Source organism: Mesoplodon mirus, assembly GCF_964341445.2.
Source record: "Mesoplodon mirus genome assembly, chromosome: 19".
In the NCBI taxonomy this organism is placed as follows: domain Eukaryota; kingdom Metazoa; phylum Chordata; class Mammalia; order Artiodactyla; family Ziphiidae; genus Mesoplodon; species Mesoplodon mirus.
The window spans coordinates 29089034-29110860 of record NC_138995.1 but is presented as its reverse complement, the minus strand read 5'-3'; the positions used below and the strand labels follow the sequence as shown (position 1 = coordinate 29110860).

Here is a 21827-nt window from a genome sequence, read left to right as displayed (position 1 = left end):
TTGTGTAGGATGCTATGACTTAGACTCAGTGCTCCAGAACTCTTAGATGTTACCTACAACCATGAGTCTCAAACTGTTTTCTAAGCTTGGCACACATGGTGGTTTCACCTGCTCAGCCCTATTCCCTGGGGCTTCCTGGGGTTATGCCACTAAGAAGGTGTTAACTAGAACTTCACCCCTCTTGCTGGCACTTACAAAAACACATCAGAAAGCAAGTGAGTGAAATATTATAGGGATGACTTTCAGTCTGCAGGAACTTAAAAGAAAAGGCAAGCTTTGAAATTTAAACCATTAGTAACAGAGTAGTACTTGTAATCCCACTTGAGGGTCACTACACTATGGTTAAAAAATTGTGCTCCCCAAAAAAGTATGCATGTAAATGGTCCCCCCCACCATGCTGGTGGGGAAAGACAATATGAGAACTAGTGCTAGGTATTTCTTTTTAGCTCAATTTTTTAAAATTAGTGTTTGTTTTATAACAACTAATACTGAATATTAGTACATGTGTAAAATTTATAGATAAATATCCATATAATGAGCATACATGCTAAAACATTTTTTTACTGATTGGGGTACAAGATCAAAATTTTGAAACCATCAACCTAAAAGAAAGTGCAACTCATTTTCTTCATTTAAATTCAAATTTTACTACTCAAAGTTTTAGGAGATAAAAAAAGATAAAGCCAAATGCTTTTCCTATTAATGAGTAAAATCCAAGATAAAAGCTACTGCAATAGCTAATAATACACATAAAAAAAGAGGAAGTTAACAGGGAGACAGCACTGGAATGGAATGAGAATAGCATCTTTCAACTAAACATGTAGTGACACCTTATACCCATCCATGCACGCCCATGCACATGGGTAGCAGTTATTATATAATCCCCTTGAACAGTTCAGGGGAAAAAGAATGTAACAAAATGGACAGCTTCTTGGCATTTTGCCATGGTCTTTAGTATTTGGTCTCTTCAAGAAAGGCAACTAGTTTGATGGTTGACCCTATAATATTTAGGAAATGAAAGCCATATGTGAGATTAGAAAATCATTTAGTCATAGTGGAGGCACAACTCCAGGATGGAAGAGCAGTGGGCACCTGAAAACTACTGCACATCTTCTTTACCAACCAGAACTTTCTTGTGGCCACGTGGTTTTAGGCCAGGCTTTTTCCAAGGGAACAGACTACACATCGCCTAGTCTATACAGTCCAGAGAGAGTCACAGTGGAACAAAGCCATAGGCAGTGGGAGGAAGTGCAATGGGCCCAGAATGAACAGGGTGTAAGGTTCTGTAATCTTCTAAACCAGTGAAATTAGGAAGGACAGAATCTGCAGTCATAAATTTATGAGTCCATATTAAAAAAGTCAATCACTGGAAACATGGATGAGCCTTGAAGATTTTATGCGGAGTGAAATAAGCCAGTCACAAAAGGACAGACATTCTATTATTTGTCTTATGAGGAATATGAGTTGTCAGATTCATAGAGACTGAAAGTAGAATGGTGGTTGCCAGAGGCTGGGGGGAGGGGAAAGTACAGAGTTACTATTTAATGGGGACAGAGGTACAGTTGGGAAAGATGGAAGAGTTCTGGAGATGGATGGTGGTGAAGGCTGCACAACGATGTGAATGTACTTAATGCCACTGAACCGTACATTTGAAAAATATACATTTTATGTCACGTATATTTTACCACATATTGTTTTTTAATCAATCAATCACTGAAGAAGCCAATATGGAAAATGAACTGAATGTTAAAAGAAAAAGACAAAACCCCTTTTTATTTTACATCAAGAGATAAGTACCTAGCTCCAAGCTCAAGGTCTAGATTGAGGATAATCATTATGAGCCCTACTAAAGGACAACCACACACAGTTTTAAGAACGCTGTCACACAGGTCACCTTGTAGCTCTCCTTCACTCGATGCCTAACTAACTCTTCCAGACGTCCCAGTACTGAGGAAGGGTTTCCTCTTTCCAGCTTTGCCCAACCTTATTCATAATAGACAAATGAAAAGTCCCAGAAACCTGTTCTGTTTGGGAAAGTTTTCTTTTGTTCTAGGCTTCGGTGGTTAATATGCTTGACGAATTTCAGAGTTTCTCTATCTCTGTAGACCAATGCCAAAGAATTGTTTTCTGGATTCACTGTTAGCAGCTGAAATAGGCAAATACAGTGATACATCAGAACACGGAGATTATTCTCACCTCTTTTCTTAAACAGATGGTTCCATATCAAATACTCAGCCTCTGGCGATAGAGGATCCTTTAAAGTATCCTTTACTAGGAGGAGCTATTGATCTTGCTGTCCAGCATTTTCCAATAGGCCCCATTCCAGTACATACCCAGAAAAGTTTTACCTAATGCATTTATTTCTTACTACATTGAAAGATTCATGGGAATGCACCATCTGACTCTTAATTTATTTGGAATTTCTTTTAGCCGGGTAGAATGCTTAGTGATTATCCTTTAGCCTCTTTATTCCATGCTGAATACTTTCTACTAGAAATTAGAACCACTGCCAGCCAGACCAATGTGGATTTATCACCTAAAGACCCTGGCAGAAGGTCATAAAAGTTGTGTCTCTGAAGAATGAAAGTGTCTTCAAGAACTAAAAAAGGATGGTTTGCTATCAGAAGCAACTTACCTCTTCATCTTCTCCTTTGGCAATGTAGGAGGTAAAGCCACCATACTCTGGCTCCCAGCCTTATGAAGGGAAAACAAAGAGCATTCAGAAAGCTCTCACTGCAAGAGTTACATCATCTGTTTGAATCATTGATCCCATGCTGTTTAAAACGGGGATCTGGGAGTTCAGTAGAACCAACTCTGACTTATGAGCCTGAATTTATTATTCAACCAACACTGAATAAGAACTGAAAACTAAGAACTAAATATAAAATACACCTAGAAGGACAATTACATAAAAGCTCTGGGGGGTTCATTAGATGGAAATTATGATTTAGTTCATCTCCTATACCTTGGTCACAGATACAAATAGTACTTTGAGTTGGGAGATGACTGAAATTCATGACCCCTAAGATGCCTTCCAGCAGAGCTCCTGTGATCTGAGATCCTGGCCAAGGCAAATTACTTGTGAACTGGTTCAGTTAGAGAGGGTCACTCAGGAGAGACTGTCCCTCTTACCTTCACAGCCACAGTAGAGAAGTAAGTCCAGGGCAAATTCAGTCTTGCTGTTGTCATGGATTAAAGTGTAGTGACCAGTCTTCCAATGCCTCAGTTCCCCCTGGCATGTGGGAACACTTGATTCTAAGAAAAAAACAACAGAAGGCCAGAAAAAAATAACCTTGATACCACTGTAAATTGCAAAAGAATGATAATTAGGAACAGTTATAGCACTAAAGAGAAACTATTTCCATAAACCTTCAGCTGACCTATTGCTCCATTATATTATTAAATATATAAGCCTTATAATGAAAAAAAGTTGACTTTCTATTTCTCTTTACCATGATTTTCAGATGGAGTATATATTTAGCGGCCAGAAATTTTCTTTAAAATAACATGAATATTATTGTTAAATAAACTTTACTTTTTAGAGCAGTTTTTACAGAAAAATTAAATTTCCCAGAAAGTACAGTCCCTCTACTCCTGCCACACACAACCCCTGCCCCTCCCCATCCGTTTCCTCTATTATTAACATCTTGCTTTAGTGTGCTTTATTTGTTACAACTGACCAATATTAGTGCATTATTAACTGAAGTCCACAGTTTACATTAGGGTTCATTCTGGGTGTTGTACATTCTACTAGTTTAATGTCACGTGTCCATTCCGTCTTGTTTGTAGACGATTAAACGTCCTCTGCTTTTAATAATTTCCTTCTACCTATTTGTCCAAATTCAAGCACGTTTTTCTTAGGCTGATATTGGTTCTTAGCAGAAAGAAGCCACTCACCTTCCTCTTCTTTGTGTTCCTGTGTTTTAGAGTACGTTTAGGTAAAGCCAGTCATGTTTCTCTCCACCATCTGTACTACTGTTAGCCTAATACAACGTACTAGCTGTTCTTCCTCCCCGGAATGCTGTTCTAGCAGATCCTTCTTGTCATTCAGATCTGAGCTTGGATGACAGCTCCTCAGACAGGCTGGTCCAGATTGCCCATTCACCTAAGAGGCCACCAGTCATTCCTCAGCCCATAACCCTATTCAGATCTCCTGCAGAGCACCTATCCTTATTTGATGTTTTCTTGTTGTTCGTGTATCATTTAATCTCTGTCCTCTCCTACTATCAACAGACTATAAGCCAGGGAGAGCAGAGACCTTGTCTGTCTTCTTCTCCAGAAATAGGGCCTAGCATATAGTAGGTGCTTAAGAAATGTTTGTTGAATGAATAAATGACTGAATCGTGAATACCTAATAGTAAAAGAAGGACAGAACGCAACAGCAGCTTACCTTTCTTTGCATCGTTTTCCTCTGGCTCTGGGTCCGTCTGTTCGTTGCTCTGCTGGCTGCTGTTGCTGATGGCCGCCCGCCTGCTCTCTGGCTCAGAACTGCGGCTAGGCCCTTCTTCAGTGTTCTCAGCAGCAGAGGCTGCTTCTCCCTCTTTTTTGTCCTCAAGCTCACCTTCTTCTGAAGGGGCCAAGAAGTGAAGTTTCAGGCCTGTGAAGTTGGAGAGCAGCAAGAACATTGCCTCGGAGTGAAATAATGCCATGCAGTCCTTCAAGATGTCGGGAAGTTTGCTCTCCTCAGCCTTCTCGTAAAACCTGGAAAGCAGCGATGCCAAGGTGTTCATCAAAGCCACAGATGTAATATTACTCATGGGATGAAAGCTGATCATTAGCTTTGTATCTCTCTCCCTAAACCTTGCATAGCTTACTAACGTCCAAGTTATTACAATAATGAGGTTTTGTTAGGGCCTGCTACTGGATGTCCCTGGGAACAAAACATCATTTGGGCAAATGCCCTATTATTGGAGGTGAGCCTTGCAGGCAGGTGTTGAATGCAGAAGCAAATGTCTTGGATGATGGGTTCTACCTTTTGTTAGGGGGACCTCGGCTGCTCCATTCCACATCTCCTTTCTCCAAAGCCTCACACACCTCTGCAAATTTCTCAGGCTGGAAAAGGAGCAAATGAAGCAGCAGTTAGCAGATCTCCCTATGATCCCACACTGGTCTTGCAGGTACAGCAGCTCTGCGGAATCATGCTGGCTGATTCCTAAAAGGGCCAGGTGACTCTCATCCCTTTCACACAACCTCCCCCAGTCCTGATACGCTGAAGCCAGAGCAAAGACTGGATAAGTCGTCAGCATGCTTTTAGCCAAGTCACATGAGTGTCAATTTGGGCCATTTCCTTAAGTAGCTGTATGTCTTACATCAAATTGCTAAACCTCTCAAATTCCTGCATTTATTATAATGAAAATGTCTATATAATAATACAGATTCTTTAGGCCTCAGCTCATTCCCTTGATTTAATCAGCATTCTAAACTTGTCCAGTGTAGTACAAGAAGCTGATTAATCTATTAAAATATTCTCCATAAGAGCCTTTATAAGTACTTTTTTAATGCAGTTTCCTATGGAGTATTCTACAAACAGTAATCCTATCAGTTGTAAAACAGGAAAAAGGATCCCAAAGGATGGTTTAGGTGAGCTAAATTAAATAGGGTTAAACAAATTTATTTACTATTAATACTTCTCAAATTCCTTAATATGCTATGTCAGCTATATATTTCAGAGAGAGAGGCAGTATGTAGTGTCTCTCAACCTTTTTTTCAAGGAGGCACCAACTCTTGGGACTGTGATTCCATGGGACCCAGGGTCACCTGGGAAAAACCACACTCGCATACATGATCTCATTTTGCCCTCACAACAACTCTTCAAGATGGGCAAGTATTATTCCAGTTTAACTGATGATGAAATAAAAGTGAGACCTTAGTAATTTGCTCAGGTCAGTAAAACGACGTAGCCAAGATGTGAATATAAAGTCTTCTAGGGCTTCCCTGGTGCTGCAGTGGTTGGAAATCTGCCTGCCAATGTAGGGGACATGGGTTCAATCCCTGGTCCAGGAAGATCCCACATGCCACGGAGCAACTGAGCCCGTGCGTGCCACAGCTACTGAGCCTGCACTCTAGAGCCCATGAGCCACAACTACTGAGCCCGTGCGCCTAGAACCCGTGCTCCACGATGAGAGGCCACCGCGGTGAGAGGCCCACGCACCACAGGGAAGAGTGGCCCTCGCTCTCTGCAACTAGAGAAAAGACCACGCACAGCAATGAAGACCCAACGCAGCCAAAAATAAATTTAAAAAAATAATAATAAAGTCTTCTAACTTCTAACCTAGTTCTCTCTCCATTATAATGTGCTACCTCATCATTCTCAAACATTTGTTACTAATTTGTTAATCAGTAATCTTTCTATTATTTAAAAGTAATTGGTAAGTACCATAGTCATCAAATGACTAGGATGGGAACTACACACCACTCATCCCCAATATAGAAGTGTGTGTGGGGGACTTCCCTGGTGGCGGGCGCAGTGGTTAAGAATCCACCTGCCAATGCAGGGGACACGGGTTTGAGCCCTGGTCCGGGAAGATCCCACATGCCGCGGAGCAACTAAGCCCGTGCACCACAACTACTGAGCCTGCGCTCTACAGCCTGCGTGCCTAGAGCCCGTGCTCCACAACAAGAGAAGCCACTGCAATGAGAAGCCCACGCACCACAATGAAGAGTAGTCCCCACTCACCGCAACTAGAGAAAGCCCACATGGAGCAGTGAAGACCCAGTGCAGCCAAAAATAAATAAATTAAATAAATTTAAAAAAAAAGTGTGTGTGATTAAGATTCTAGAGAACGGGAATACCCAAGGGACTCGACCCACTAACATACGACTGATACCAATGTTAACTATTATCATCATTTCTATATTTGAAGAAGAGGATGATGTAAACATGCTAACCAGGAACAAAACAAAAAGCAACAAAACGGGCTTCCTTGGTGGCGCAGTGGTTGAGAGTCCACCTGCCGATGCAGGGGAAACGGGTTCGTGCCCCGGTCTGGGAGGATCCCACATGCCGCGGAGCGGCTGGGCCCGTGAGCCATGGCCGCGGGGCCTGTGCGTCCGGAGCCTGTGCTCCGCAACGGGAGAGGCCACAACAGTGAGAGGCCCATATACCGCAAAAAAAAAAAAAAAAAAAAAAAAGCAACAAAAACTCTTAGTGATGCCTCTTCACCCACTCAGGAAGCAAGGCTGCAAGCCAAATGTGGTATATCAGACAGGATTTGCTGGCCTACCTTAAGGAACTCTTTTAGGAGAATTTCAGAGCTTTCTTCAAATTCTTCTTGAATTTGAACTTGGTACTCCATGTCGAGATAAGTAGGGTTGATCCAATCATACAAAATTTCATGCTACAAAGAAGCAGCAGGTGCAAAGGGTGAGTTAATAATTCCTACTGCTTTTGTTCTGACATCATTTTACACTGGTAAAATATATGCAAATCTTCACTTTATAATTTTCTCCTTGTTAAATAAAGTTCTGGAAAGCTCTGCCTTAGAAAGACACTATCAAAAGTGTATCTAAGAAGGGTGGAAAGGCAAGCTCAAAGCCTAGTTCTGTTATCAGGATGAGCCACTTTTAAAACCAGAAAAGCAAATGACATGCCACAGCTTTTCTAAGACAAGAATTCCAGCAACAGGAATTTATCCTTACATCTTGTGGGATGTGAGGGCTCCGAGGTATGAGAGGTTCAAAGTAGGTGGGAGGCCTGGTCAGTGAAGGACCGTGAAACCAGCCGCTGATGGACAAACGCGACTTTTCTTCAGACAGGACTTCGGAAACCTGAAAGACAAGACCAGCAGCACATCAATACAAAGACCAGCGGGGCAAATTACCAGCCAAGGCTCACTAATTTCAGGACCCTTCACACTAGGTGTGAAAACAACCTGGCCGGACAGTCCAACTGGAAGCCGTCACATTTAGAGAACAGGCGACTGAAAAGCATACTCTGTGGCCCTCTATGTATTTGTGGCTCACAGTCTTTACCTGGTGAAAGGATACTGGAGACACTTCAAAGAAAACCAGTGTGTTCCATGAAGGGATAAGAGACTTGACAATCTGCTTCGGCTGAAAGTGTTCTGCGTGGGGAGACAACACATCTGTAAATGTGCTTCATCATCATTAATCACTTCCAGGCCGCCTCGTTTCACCTTGACAATTTTCCAATTTCTACGGGTAGCTAAATGTCCCCTCCAGATCTCCATATGCCACCCCCTTCCATCTGTTTCTCTTATATAGTTCTGCTAGGTGATATCTGTTCTTACTCCACCATGCTCTATTACTGATGAAGGCTGGAAAAGGTTCTGAACGTCTTCTGGAGTCGAGCTCTGGTGTCAGTCATTAAAAAAAATAAAAAAGACCCTGACTTCCCATCAGAGGCACTGGTCCTGGCAGATTCATAGCCACGGGTGGCTGCACATGTTCTCTACCCTCCCACAGCCAGCATTCAGAAGCAGGGTCTGACTATTCCTCATCTTAACTCGGCTCTAACTTATCTCTGGAGTAATGACTATTTCAGGCACAACTCAGGAGAGGTGGCTGTCAGGGCTGGCAATTATCCCCCTGCGGTCGCCACTGTAATGAAGAGCTTCCATCTCCCGAGGAGCACAGACAGAGCGCCTAAGGACCCGGAAGTGGCTGTTGGTGTTGAAGAGCACGCCTTTGTCTTACCATCAACGTTGTACAGGTCCAGAGTGCCCCCCAAGCTCCTGTCCCAGGGAGGAACCAGGTAAAGAATGAAGGCAATCCGGCGTCCTTCCAGCTCGTCGTCATGGCAGAGCAGGGCATCTGCAATAGTTCAGCGTGCACCATAATGTCCCTGTGCGGCAATGAGCAGCGGACATCTGACTCTGCGCTCACTATCAGTCCACCTGCTATTCCTCCGTAACGTCAGCTCCTCCAGCTTTAAAATGACACTTATTTCTCCTCTTTCATAATTACAGAAATAAAACTGTCAATATAGAAAACTCTAAAAACGCTGAAGAACACATATACAGACTCAGACAATCACTACTAAAATTTTTACATATATTCTTGCAGTATTTTTCAACATACATGTATTTGCTTTTTAAAAAATAGCATCCTACAGTGGTTGTTTTGTGGCCTTTTTTCTTTTATTACATGGCAAATGTCTTTTCTATCATCTCTTTTAATGGCTGCATAGTTATTCTAGGACTGAGCAAGATAGGCATCCGGGCAAGGTGGGAGAGGGGAGGGGATGCTATGGGTGAAGTGAGATCATTCCACACGGAGGGATTGTTTTAATAAACAAACATATTGAAAATAATGGAAAGCAGATTTCTTAGGGTTGAAGACTGGAATTGCAAATATGGAAAAGGAGAAATCTAGAATGAACCCTATGGTGTGGAAATGAAACCAGAGGAATCAATGTGACTTGTCTAGAGCACAGGAAATATAAGATAACCCTGGAAAATCTTGTTTTGCTAGGAAGTAAGATATAATAAGAATGATGAGTGAAAGTGAGTGAAACCCACATAGGGGCCTTCTCGGTGACAGACCTCTTGGTGTCCCCTGCTTATTGCTGATTGGGAAAAGAGGCTATGGAAATTAAGCTGTGACTTCCTAGGCCCTCCATGTGAAGCAAAGAGCAGGCCCCAGCAGCTAATGATTGAGGAATAAAGAATGCAGAAACAAAGGGCAGGCAGACGAGAGTAGCCATAACTTAATAAGTCAGTCACAAGGACTCCCAGTTCTGCTTCAATGGTAAAGGTAAGTCTGACACACATTCCTAAGCTGTTTTATAGAAACCAGACCCCCCACAGCAGATGAGAAAAGCTGACCACGAGCATATAGCCCCCAGACCGGCTGGAACCTGAAGACTGAGGACGCTGACCCCTGTGACCTCACCTTGTTACCTCACCATGCACCAATCAGAGAACTGTGCACGAGCTGATCACGCACCCTGTGACCCTCTCCCTCACCTTGCCTTTAAAAACCCTTCCCTAAAACCCATCGGGGAGCTTGGCTCTTTTGGGCACGAGCGGCCCGCCCTCCTTGTCTGGTGCCCTGGAATAAACTGTACTTTCCCTCACCACAACCCGGTTTCAGGAGGTTGGCTTTGCTGTGCATTGTGAGCAACCCGAGTTTGTTTCAGTTAACATGAGGACATACTAAAAGGACACAGAAGTCAGCTTAAAGGGGCTCCTCTTGATCAAATCAGGGACAATATGAGCATCAACATAATGACAGTAACCATTACATAAATAGTAATCCTTAAATTCACACTGACATAAATAAACAAATGAGTAACTGGGGAAAGGTTTTCTTTACAGTAGAATGACAACTAATAAAGAAATGATTTTATTAGGAAGGAAATCACCATTTGGCAACCTGCATAGTAATAACTGTAGTAAGAAATATCAGTGGATACTAAAACAAGTGAATCAAAGTTTGATGAGAAATGGAATATTTACATAATCTTAAAGTGTCTCCCCACAAAATACTTATTAACTTAAAGAGAGGAAAAGAACAAGTTTACAGTGGAAAAACTTGATGTCAGCCACCACCTTAATTAAGCGATCAAAGTTAATATCACTAGTAATATGACACACCATCTACCACTTGATAAGATGCAGTAAAAAGAACACATATCTGGGCTTCCCTGGTGGCGCAGTGGTTGAAGAGTCTGCCTGGAGCGGCTAGGCCCGTGAGCCATGGCCGCTGAGCCTGCGTGTCCGGAGCCTGTGCTCCACAACGGGAGAGGCCACAACAGTGAGAGGCCCGCGTACCGCAAAAAAAAAAAAAAAAAAAAAAAGAACACATATCTAATGAGAAAGCAGAGCAGACAAACCCAAACTGAGGGAAGTTCTACAAAATAACTCATCTGTAAATCTTCAGAAGCATCAAGATCATGAAGGTCAAAGAAAGACTGAGGAACTGTTCTAGACTGAAGGCACATGACAACTAAATGCTATGCACAACCCTGGACCAGATCCCTTTGCTATAAGGGACCACATCAACCTGAACGGAGCCTGCGGATTACATTGGAATAATGAATGTATCAATTGTAGTTCCTGATTCTGATGGCTTCTTACTGTCACACAGCAGAAGCGTCTTTGTTGTAGGAGTTACTGAAGTACTCAGGGGTCACGGAGCATCCTAAGGGCAACCTAGTCTCAGGTAAAATGGAAAAAACTTATTTGTACTATGCTTGCCACTTGTCTGTCAGTTTGAAATTACTTCAAATTAAAAAAAAAAGTTAAAAAAAGGGCATATGATATGACTCTTCATGTCTCTAAGTTATCCTCAAAATGCTGTTACCAATTTGTACTTCCCTAGGGCAATGTGGGAGAGTAAACCCAAAGCAGAATTTTATTTAGTAAAACAAAACACAAAACACTTTTCCTTCCAGATGAAAACCAAACATATTATCAAAAGGACATTTATATGCTCAGAAAGGTAACAAGAAGGATGCACCCCAAACTGGTGACAGTGGACACATCTGAAGAGAAAGAGGGACAAGGAGAAGGTGAAGGGGACTATTGTGGATTACACTGTATTCTATATTGTTTGACGTTTCTTCTTTAAGAATATATTCACTCATTACCTTCAAAAGAAAAAAAAGACATTGAGGGAAATATGTGTTTCCTGGGAAGTTTAAGAGTAGTTTACACCATCACCTCTGAATTTCCTGATACTGTATGCAAAGTTGGTGTGTATGTGCATTATTGGCCTTTTTCTGAAAATACTGAAACCAAGCAGGACCCTGCAAGGCCTTCCTGGGCACAAAAGCCCCTCTGTGTCCCTTGTTTCTTGTTTATAGAAAAAAAGCCTTCTGTCTCCTAGGCCTCCCCCAGGTTACAAAGAGCAGGCTCAAGCAGTTAATGATTAGGAAAGGAGAGTCACAGGACTCCTAGTTCCTCCTGAAGGGATAGAGATAAGAATCTGATACATATTTTTGAGTTGTTCTGCAGAAACTAAGAAACCCCCTCACCACCCAGGTGGAGGATGGCGATTATATGCTGACCACAAGCACACAGACCCCAGACTTCTGGCTGGAACCAGAAGGTCAGTGATTGAGATTCCTGAAACATCATTCTGTTCCCTCACCACCAACCAATCAGAAGAAAGTCCACGAGCTGATCATGCATCCAAAAACCTTCTCCCCTGTCTTTAAAAACCCTTCCCTGAAAGCCGTTGGGGAGTTGACATTTTTTGAGCGTGAGCTGCCCGTTCTCCTTGCTTGGCGTCCTTATTTTGCTACAAACACTGCTGTCAAGAGTTTGGCTTTGTGTGCCTTGGGCACACAAGCCCTTGCTTCGTTACAATATGTTCATAGCTTTCATCATACTCCCAAAGAGAACCACTGCCTTATACCTTCCAATAAGATGGGCATTTCTGTACATGACCTGGGTCAGATTGTACTCATTAAGAAGATCCTCATGCTATGAAGGGACACGAAGTCTAGGATTTTGGAACACTGACAACTGTCTTCCCATAACCATTTAGATAAAGCCTTTAAATCTTAGCGACAGCAAGATTTTAATCTTTCTTACCTGAGAATTCATATTTAGCACAGGACACGTCAATGGTTGATTCCAGGTCAATCTTCGAAATGTCTGAAAGCCAAGCCCGGAAATGTTCAAACAGAATTTTCCTAGAAATGTAAACAAAAGCTAACTTGTTACACCATAATGTGGGCTCCATTTGGATCTACGTCACAACTATTTTTTCCTGGAGGTTTTGGTTTATTTAAGATCCGTTCTTGAGAATGCTCCTCACTTTAAACTTGCAAAGTTTAGGAGTAACGGTCCCGGAGAAATAAATGTAAATCTCTCTACTGCAATATATTTTTGCTCTACTGTTTTCTTTTCTTTTCTTTTTTTTGGCCGCGCCATGTGCCATGTGGGATCTTGGTTCCCCAACCAGGTATCGAACCAGTGCCCCCTGCAGCAGCAGCGCAGAGTCCTAACAACTGGACCGCTAGGGAAGTCCCTCATCTTATTTTTCTTACTCTTAAATTTATAGTATTGCCCTACACGACAGTGGTCTGGCCTTTGTCACAGGAACACCGGTGTTCCAGTCCGAAGTCACTGAGCTGTAGGGCTGTTTTCCAGCACGAACACTAGCACTGTTGTTTGATGCACACTTGGGTGGGTGACACTGCTGTGGATTACAATAACGGTGGCTATTCTGCTCACTGTGTGATAATAAACTCTTTCACCGAAGTTCTGATATTAACAGGATATACCAAAAAACAAAGATGGTTGAACATTGCCATGTACCAGCTAAAGTGGCCCTGTATAGAACTCTAACACAATTTAAAACTTACTCAGTTGGCAGTCAACTTTGAAATGATGTTAACTTTGATGAATTAACATTTTTATGTCAATTATATCTCAATAAAACTGGAAAAACAGTTTAAAAAACAGTTTTAAAGGTTTATGTTAGTTCAAATTTTGCACATGAAGAGACGGTATTTTTTGGATCATTCTAGTCCAAATGTACATCACTGAAATCCCCATAAAATGCAATTGTACTGTTAATAACTAGATACCAAGTCTCCAGGTTGATGCCCTGAAATTTTATTACCAAATATCTTTTTACACTGTATGCTACCCAATCCAAAAAAGTCTATAAAATATTGTGCTTGGTTAGTCCAAACAAAAGTGCCATGTAACTTTTGTAGGCAGAGTTGCAAATTAGACATAATAGGTCAGCATAGCAAACTGCTAAACCAGGCTTCAGGTAATGTAGGTGGTCAACATTTTTGCAAAATCTTGAATCTTGATGTTTTATGTAACTAGTAGTATCAAAGCCTTCACCCCCTCTGTTACTGGTAACATCAGCTTCCACAAATTTATTCCATAGAAAGCTCTTTCTCTAGTTACCCTATGAAAGTGTCACGACAGTGTTATTTTCTGCTGTCATTCTCATTTGTTAATTGTATTCATGAGAGAAATCACAGGACCCAACTGGGAAATAAAAAGATCACCTTTCGGTAAAGACCAAGGAATTCCATCTCTCGTACCATCTGGCTGTTATGCGTTGGATACAGAATGTAACTCAGTCCCACAGGAAAGAAATGCTTACCAGAGGTGTGGTATGAACTAATGAGATAGTGCTTTAAGGCATAGTCTTGGGGGAAAAAAGTTCTAAAATAAATATGAAATATTATGAGTTACAGTTAACATGTGAGCAATACTTCAGGATTTAGAAGAAATAAACTCTGCAGACTGCTACCATTTATGGAAATATTGCAGAGAAAAAAGAATGAGAAAATATAACTTGTACTGTATAGATGAAAAATAGACAGCCATTACAAAGTAACATGGGCTTACTGTAGCAAAACTAGGAAAAAACCCTATTATAAGTAAAAAGAAACTTTAAAAAACCTGTAGTCCTACTAACCAGATTTAAACGTTCCATCCTTCCAAGTCTTTTCCTTTGTACACACGTAGGTATCCAAATATACGTCTCGTTTTTCATATGGGATCCACCATGTGTGCTATTTTAACTTTTCTCTTGATAAGTTTATTTCATCTAGCCTAATATGCCTTTGCCTACAAGAAGTATCATCGTTTTATACATCACTTCAAAAAATCGGATACAACAATAATTGTATGAGACACTGAGTCTCAGAGGGGTTAAAATACACACACAAAAAGTATCTTAGAATGATGAAATAACTTTACCATACTCATGTGTTAAAAGTCACACACATTGGGACTTCCCTGGTGGCACAGTGGTTAAGAATCCACCTGCCAATGCAGGAGACACAGATTCAATTCCTGGTCCGTGAAGATCCCACATGCCGCTGAGCAACAAAGCCTGTACCCCACAACTACTGAGCCTGTGCTCTAGAGCCTGTGAGCCACGACTACTGAAGCCCGTGTGCCTAGAGCCCGTGCTCCGCAACAAGAGAAGCCACCGCAATGAAAAGCCTGCACACTGCAACAAAGACCCAACGCAGCCAAAAAAAAAAAAAAGTCACATCATATTCAACGATTGTATAGTTTTTCACTTTGTTTTGTACCATTAGCTATGTAAATCTTAATGGGTGGGCATTTAATTTGTGACTTTTCACTGTTAGAAACACCATCACAATAAACAATCTTGTATAGAATTTTTGAGCACACCCTTAATTATTTTCTCAGGATAAATTCTTATAAGTGGAATTACACTACAAAAAGACAAGCATCATTTTAAGGGTTTTGATACACCTTTCAAAACTATCTTCAAGATTGCGGCACTGTATAAAGGTATCTACCCCTCTGTCAACACTGGAGTTTTTGTTTTAAATACTTGCAAACTAACATGTGAAAGATGGTATCTCCATTGTTAATTTGTTCCTTGATTACTAACGGTTGAACATTTTATCATTGAGAACTTGGGCCCTGGAATCAGACAGACTTAGGTTTATATCTTAGTTCCCTCAATTTTTACCTAGTTAACTTTGAAGAAGTTACTTAATTTCTCAGCGTCTGTTTCCTCCTCTACAAAAGGGGACAATAATGCGAACAAAGGTTGTATGACATAACGTTTAAAGCACTTACTCCTCTGTCTGGCGCATATTATGCACCCAACAAATATGAGCACTTGTTTACCTTAAAGCACAGATGTGAGGCTCTCTTCTCTTCTTCAGATCATCAGACTTGATCATGAAAAAAAGAGAAAAAAAGGATTTCCTTCATAAATCAGACACACAGAGGAGACTAGTTAAGGGAACACTCTGGCAGTAGAGCATTGTCGTTAAGAGCCTGGACTCTGAAGCCAAACTGCCTGGGTTTGAGGTATGGCCCCTCCATTTGGCAGCTCTGTGACTCGGGCAAGTTACCTAGCCTCTCTGTGCCTTATTCATTCAACAAATACTTACATAGTTATTACAGTGGAGCTTACATTCTTGACGGAGAGGGACAACAAACATAAAAAGTCGATTATCAGTATAAAAAAAGGTGACAAATGTCGAGGGAAAATAAAGCAGAGTACGAGGGACCAGAAGTGCTGAGAGTGGGGAAGGGTTTGCAATTATAAATTTGGTGGCCAGGTTAGACTTCGCTGAGGTGAAGCAAAGGCTTGAAGGAGATTGGGAGGTGTACCAAGGGAATATCTCAGCAAAGCGCATTCAAGGTCCTGAGTGTGAAGAATGCCTGGCCTGTTCAAGAAATTGCAGGAGCCTGTGCAGCTGCAACAGCGATTTGGGGGAGAGCAGCAGGAGAAGGGGCCAAAGATGCAATGGGAGCCTTAGAACCACTCTGGCTTTTACTCGGAGAAATGAGAACCTTTGGAGATTTGGGGCAAAGGAATAATATGATCTCATTTAATTTTTAAAAACTGAGATAAAATTCACATAACATAAAATTTACAATTTTAACCACCTGAAAGTGTGTATTCAGTGGATTTTTAGCATATTCACCTGCTGTGCAACTATCACCACTAATTCCAGAATATTTTCATCACACTAAAAAGAAACCCTGTACCTATCACGCAGTCACTCCCCATCCCACCCTCCCTCCCCCCAGCTCCTGGCAACCACTAATCTACTCTCTGTCTCTATATATGTTTTGTTGGTCATTACATATAAAAGGAATCACACTATATGTGGCCTTCTGTGTCTAGCTTCTTTCACGGAGTATGTTTTCAAGGTTCATCCATGTTGCAGCAGTACTTAGTACTTCATTCCTTCTTCTGGCTGAATAATATTCCATTGTATAGATGCACCACATTTGGTCTATCCATTCATTAGTTGACAGACGTTGGGTGTTTCTACTTTTTGGCTATTATAGATAATGCTGCTACAAACATCTATGTACAAGCTTTTATGTGAACAAATGTTTTCAATTCTCTTGGGTCCATTAACTTTTTTTTTTTTACTTTATTAATTTTAATTTTTGGCTGCATTGGGTCTTCATTGCTGCACACGGGCTTTCTCTAGCTGTGGCGAGCGGGGGCTACTCTTCATTGTGGTGTGCGGGCTTCTCATTGCGGTGGCTTCTCTTGTTGTGGAGCATGGGCTCTAGGCGCGTGGGCTTCAGTAGTTGCGGCATGCTCCTCAGCAGTTGTGGCTTGCGGGCTCTAGAACTCAGGCTCAGTAGTTGTGGCGCATGGGCTTAGTTGCTCCACGGCATGTGGGATCTTCCTGGACCAGGGATTGAACCCATGTCCTCAGCATTGACAGGTGGATTCTTAACCACTGTGGCACCAGGGAAGTCCCTCCATTAACATTTTAAAAGAACACAATGAAAAAATGAAAGAACACAATGGCTGTAGGTGGGCAAGGGTGGAAGCAAGGAGACTGGTTAATATGCTAAGAGAATAATCCTGGTGAGAGAAAAAGATGGCTTGGACAGGTGTTGGCAGTGGAAGTGGAAAGAAGTGGGCTTTTCTGAATATATTCTGAAGGTAGAGCCCACAGCATTTCCCAATGGACTGGTGATGAGGTGTGAGAGACGAATCAAGGATAACCTCAAGGTTTTTGGCCTCAGCCACTGGAAAGATTGTCGTGAACTGAGATGGGGAAAATTGCAGGTGGAGCAGATTTAGGGGGAGAAGGTCAGGAGTTTAGTTTTGGAAAGTGTGAGACACTTCATAAGTATCCTAGAGTAAAGGCAAAGCCATGAGACTCTCTGCAATCTGTTTGGAAGTGATTCAAAGGCTAAGCCCTAGAGTACTCTGTCATTAAGAAGCCAGGTACAAAAGGAAGACCTATCGAAGGGAACTAAGAAGGACTCACCTGTGAGGTAGAAGGAAAATGAAGAGAGCATGGTTTCCTGAAAGTAAGGGGGTTCGGGGGAGAGTCTCCAGGAAGGAGGAGTAACAAAGTAGGTCAAATGTTGCCGAGGGTCAAGTAAAACCAGGCCTGAAGACTGATGACTGGATTTACTAATGTGGAAGTTGTGAGTGACCTTGACAAGTACAGTTTCAGTGGTGTGTAACAGGTGAAAGCCTAATAAGGTGGGCTTAACAGAGAACAGAAGAGGAATATGAGACACTATAGATAACTCAGAAGGAATGCTACTGTCAAGGTGAGCAGAGGAATGGGGTGATAGCTGAAGGGGAAAGTTAGGTCAACAGCATTTTTTTCCTTAAGAGAAGAAGAACTAACAGCTTTCTTTCTTTCTTTCTTTTTTTGGTATGTTGAAGGGAATGATCCAGAAGAGAAGGAAAACCTGATGTAGTTTCTTTATCTGTGAAACAGGAACTAGTAATGTATCATTATAAGGATTTAATGAATTAATAAATATAAAGCACTTAGCATGGCATAAAGCATGCACTCAGTAATGCTTGCTTTAAAATACAGAGTATCAGGCTACTCCTAATGACAAACTTGGTTAGGAGGACTGGAAGTTGTTATAGACCCAATTATCAAGTCAATTCACAGCACAAGCAAAGAAAAAGGGATATAATTGAAGTTTTATGGGACAGGAGACTGAAAGCAGGTTTTATATTTACTGTCTTAGGATGAAGAAGTTCAGTCCCAAAGTGAGCATAGTAAAAATTATTCACAGCAGAGTTTCATCAAGCACCCATGGGGATCTAAAGTAATGGCTGCTTCTTTTTCCTCTCATTACCCAGTACCCTTTCTATTATTTTGCCTCTCACTGACTTCACAATTAGAAGTATTTTCATCTACCAAATTGCATTAAGTAAGAACCACTTTGATTTCTCAATTTCAGTAATCAGATGCATATAGCCCCAAATCAACAAAAGAGGCCTAGTGTTATCAAAGCTGATATAATTACAAAGGCAGACAACCATGGTTTTTAATTAACCTATACAACTTTACTATGGATGAAAGTTATTTTTCATTAGATTTTCTGAATTATTAAGAGTAACATCATTTGTGTATTTAACCTAACTTGGTTAATTCAATCATATGTTTAAGGCCCAAAGATAGCCAGACTAGGGGACACAACCAGCTCTAGTGTAAAAGAATAAATGCAAGACAGAGAAATTTGTTACTCTTTTATCCCAGATAAAAAGAAATCAGCGGGAAATGGAAAGAAAACAAAATAGTTCTTAATCTTCACTTTTATTTTATTTTTTGTGATTTTAAAGGCTGATGTCCTTGAGGTTCTATAACGATTTCTAAGAGTGATGTACACCATGTACTAAAAGATATCCCCCACAAACTGGGGAAACCAATGACCTATATGTTTTTATACCTAGACTGGGCCTGTCTTCTAAGAGTAGGAAAACCAGCCTTGATTTTGAAACAGTCTTTTCTGCCAAATTCAACTGTCCACCGATTTAAAAAGAATAGATCTAACTCTCTGCAGGACATACTGCAATACAGAAAGCCACCTAAAACAAAGACATGAACTCAAAAATTTAAATGGTTATTACCTTCCAACATACTACTCTCTTCATTATACCACTCCCCAAAATGTACTTATCCTTTTTGTTTATAATGTATTTACTTACCGGCTTACTGTATTTTCTGACTATCTTTCACCATCACTATCACCTCTATTATTTTAGATTTTAAAGGCTTTCAGGGTAGGAACAGGCAAAGACTTCCATATAATAATTAAAGCACCAAACACATAGTTAACACTCAGCTTATGTTAAATAAATGAATGCTTTTAACAAAGTCAAGGCAAGGACCCTCAATGGCAAACCCAAACTAAAACCTCAAGTCTAAAGGTATTCAATGATTTTATAGAAAATGAATTTCTGAAGTGGAAAAGCTAATGTGAAAGGGCCATAAATACCTGCTGGAACTTATATAAATCATTATACTTTTCATGGAAGTCCAAGTTCAAAAGTTCCTTCTGAAGTCCTTCCAAGAAGTTTTCACTTTGGATGAAGTTTGGGATCACACAGTGAAGAAAGGGGTCCATGTCCATGACAATGGCTTCTGTGGGGAGGAAAGCATTATCTATGACTTTTCCCTTTTTTTTTTTTTTTTTGCGGTACTCGGGCCTCTCACTATTGTGGCCTCTCCCATTGCGGAGCACAGGCTCAGGACACGCAGGCTCAGCGGCCATGGCTCATGGGCCCAGCCGCTCCGCGGCATGTGGGATCTTCCCGGACCAGGGCACGAACCCGTGTCCCCTGCATTGGCAGGCAGACTCTCAACCACTGCGCCACCAGGGAAGCCCCCTTTTGTATTTCTGACCTGTGAGCAGCACAGTAGAGAGAATACAAAAGGGATGGTTGTGAATTTTCAGAAATCTAGTACCTAAAATTTAAGATTTTGGGGAAGAATTATAAGCTCTTCCTTTTTTTTTCCCCACTTAATACTACTTTTTAAAGGTAATGTGCTTAAAAATATTAGTCCTTAAGATGAGTACAAACGATATCACTAAATTAAGATTTCTGCTCTTTTTGGGGTTTTTTAGTTCAACGATTACTTATTCAACTGAATGTATTTTAGAGTCTTAATTCATTTCCCCCCAAACTTCAAATGAGAGTAGCAAATTAAAAACAAGAATAACAATACTGGCAGCCAATTTTTCTTCAACCCTTTTTCTTTGCCTAAGTTACAGCTAGAGGAAGTTATAAAATTCATACTTCTTAAAAAAAAAAAGTCAGGTCAGGCATAACCTCCTCTAACTCTTTGAGTTTTACCTCAACTTTTTACCCACTGCTTCTGGTGGGATAGATTAAGTACCCCTCTAATACAAACCACCACCACCTCCCACCAGCTGCCAGGCACTGTGGCGCTTTAACATGTATTATCTCATTTAATCTTCTCAAGAGTTTTAAGGTAGACGTCATCACTATCTCCATCCCACATATAAGGAAACTGAAAAGTCCCTGAGTGTCCAGAGCTTACACTCCAAACACTAAGCTACCACTTTCTATGTGCATCCGGGACACCAAGGACTCATCTCTTAAAGCACTCAACCACTGAAACAAAAATCATGGCAAACTTCAGAAGGCAAAGCATGATGCATTAAGCAGAGTTCTTATCCTATGAGGTGATATTTGAAGCTGAGGCTGGAATCATTTGATGAAGGTTCCTTCCTTTGGTGAAAACCATGTTTACCTTCATGGGTCACGTTGTTGAACTACAGGCCGGCAAAACTGAGTAAGCTCAGGTGCCTGCTATCTGGCAGCTCCCAACAAATGCTCTGGCTACGCTATCATGGGACAAAGGAGCGTTACCTTCGGAGGAAAACCGCAAAAGCCACTCAACTATGCGTCCAAATGTTTACCGGTCCTTACTCAGAAAAATATGTAGTGATGCGTACATACATTAGCTTATTAATCACAGTCAACATCTTTCCGAGGGAGATACTATTAGTTATCCTACTTTACATAGTAAGGAGCTGAACTCATTGCCCAACGACGCACAATCAGTGAAGAAGGTTCTACCTCACCTCTAATTCCAGAATTTCCATGAACTTGCATGCTCTGTATTTCCCGAAACTCCCTGGCCTTCATTTCTTCCTCTTCTAGGTTTCTAAATCCAAACTGAACTTGGAAAAGGGACAGCAGGCCAGGCAGGAGAGTCGGAGATGGCAAAGTCACGCTCTCTCCAAAAGCCTCTTCCCCTGTGGCCTCGCTGCTCAGGAATCGGCTAGAGTGCCAGGACTTTTTCAGAGGCTCCCGACCCGGTGCTGCGCCTCCCCCTTCACAGCACCCGCTTACCGTGGCGGAACGGCGTCCTGCGACTCCAGGCCTCAGCCACCTGCTTTTTCAAGGTTTCCTCCGTGACAGCATCCGAAAACTTCGCCATCACCTCCTTCTTTCCCTTTTTCCCAGCCCGGCTCGGGACGGGCTCAGCAGGCCGCTTTCCACTCATCTCCTCGCAAGCGGCAAGACCCACGTCACGCTAATCTAGCGGCTCTTTTCCTACAGAGACTGCAATTCCCAGAATGCCTCATTTCCCGTGTTTCTCCACCGCTATCTAATAGGAAGTACCAAAGCAAAGG

At 41.6% G+C, this 21827-nt stretch overlaps 1 protein-coding gene across 2 annotated transcripts; it reads right to left on the bottom strand.

The window, feature by feature from the left end:
• Positions 1-1675: 1675 nt before the first annotated feature.
• On the bottom strand, positions 1676-21758 carry OGFOD1 (2-oxoglutarate and iron dependent oxygenase domain containing 1). 2 transcript variants are annotated; one of them, XM_082607721.1, is made up of 13 exons: positions 21544-21757; positions 19659-19804; positions 15552-15598; positions 12501-12601; positions 8656-8772; positions 7972-8063; positions 7639-7767; positions 7224-7337; positions 4973-5052; positions 4391-4701; positions 3133-3255; positions 2636-2694; positions 1676-2146 (listed from the first exon to the last, which is right to left on the bottom strand). In XM_082607721.1, the coding sequence occupies exons 1-13, from the start codon at positions 21695-21697 to the stop codon at positions 1985-1987; spliced, it is 1635 nt and encodes a 544-aa protein (XP_082463847.1). In that variant the 5' UTR covers positions 21698-21757; the 3' UTR covers positions 1676-1984. The 2 variants fall into 2 exon arrangements, with proteins under 2 accessions (XP_082463847.1, XP_082463848.1); XM_082607722.1 differs by lacking the exon at positions 7224-7337 and having other exon boundaries at positions 21544-21758.
• Positions 21759-21827: the final 69 nt, after the last annotated feature.

Bases quoted from the DNA above. Each gene is read 5' to 3' on its own strand.
- OGFOD1 (XM_082607721.1), bottom strand. From the start codon at position 21,697: ATGAGTGGAAAGCGGCCTGCTGAGCCCGTCCCGAGCCGGGCTGGGAAA. The intron at 8,064-8,655 runs GTAAGACAAAGG...CTCCCCACGCAG, and splicing joins GGACCTGTACAACGTTGATG to AACACTTTCAGCCGAAGCAG. The intron at 7,768-7,971 runs GTAAAGACTGTG...CTTGTCTTTCAG, and splicing joins CTCCAGTATCCTTTCACCAG to GTTTCCGAAGTCCTGTCTGA.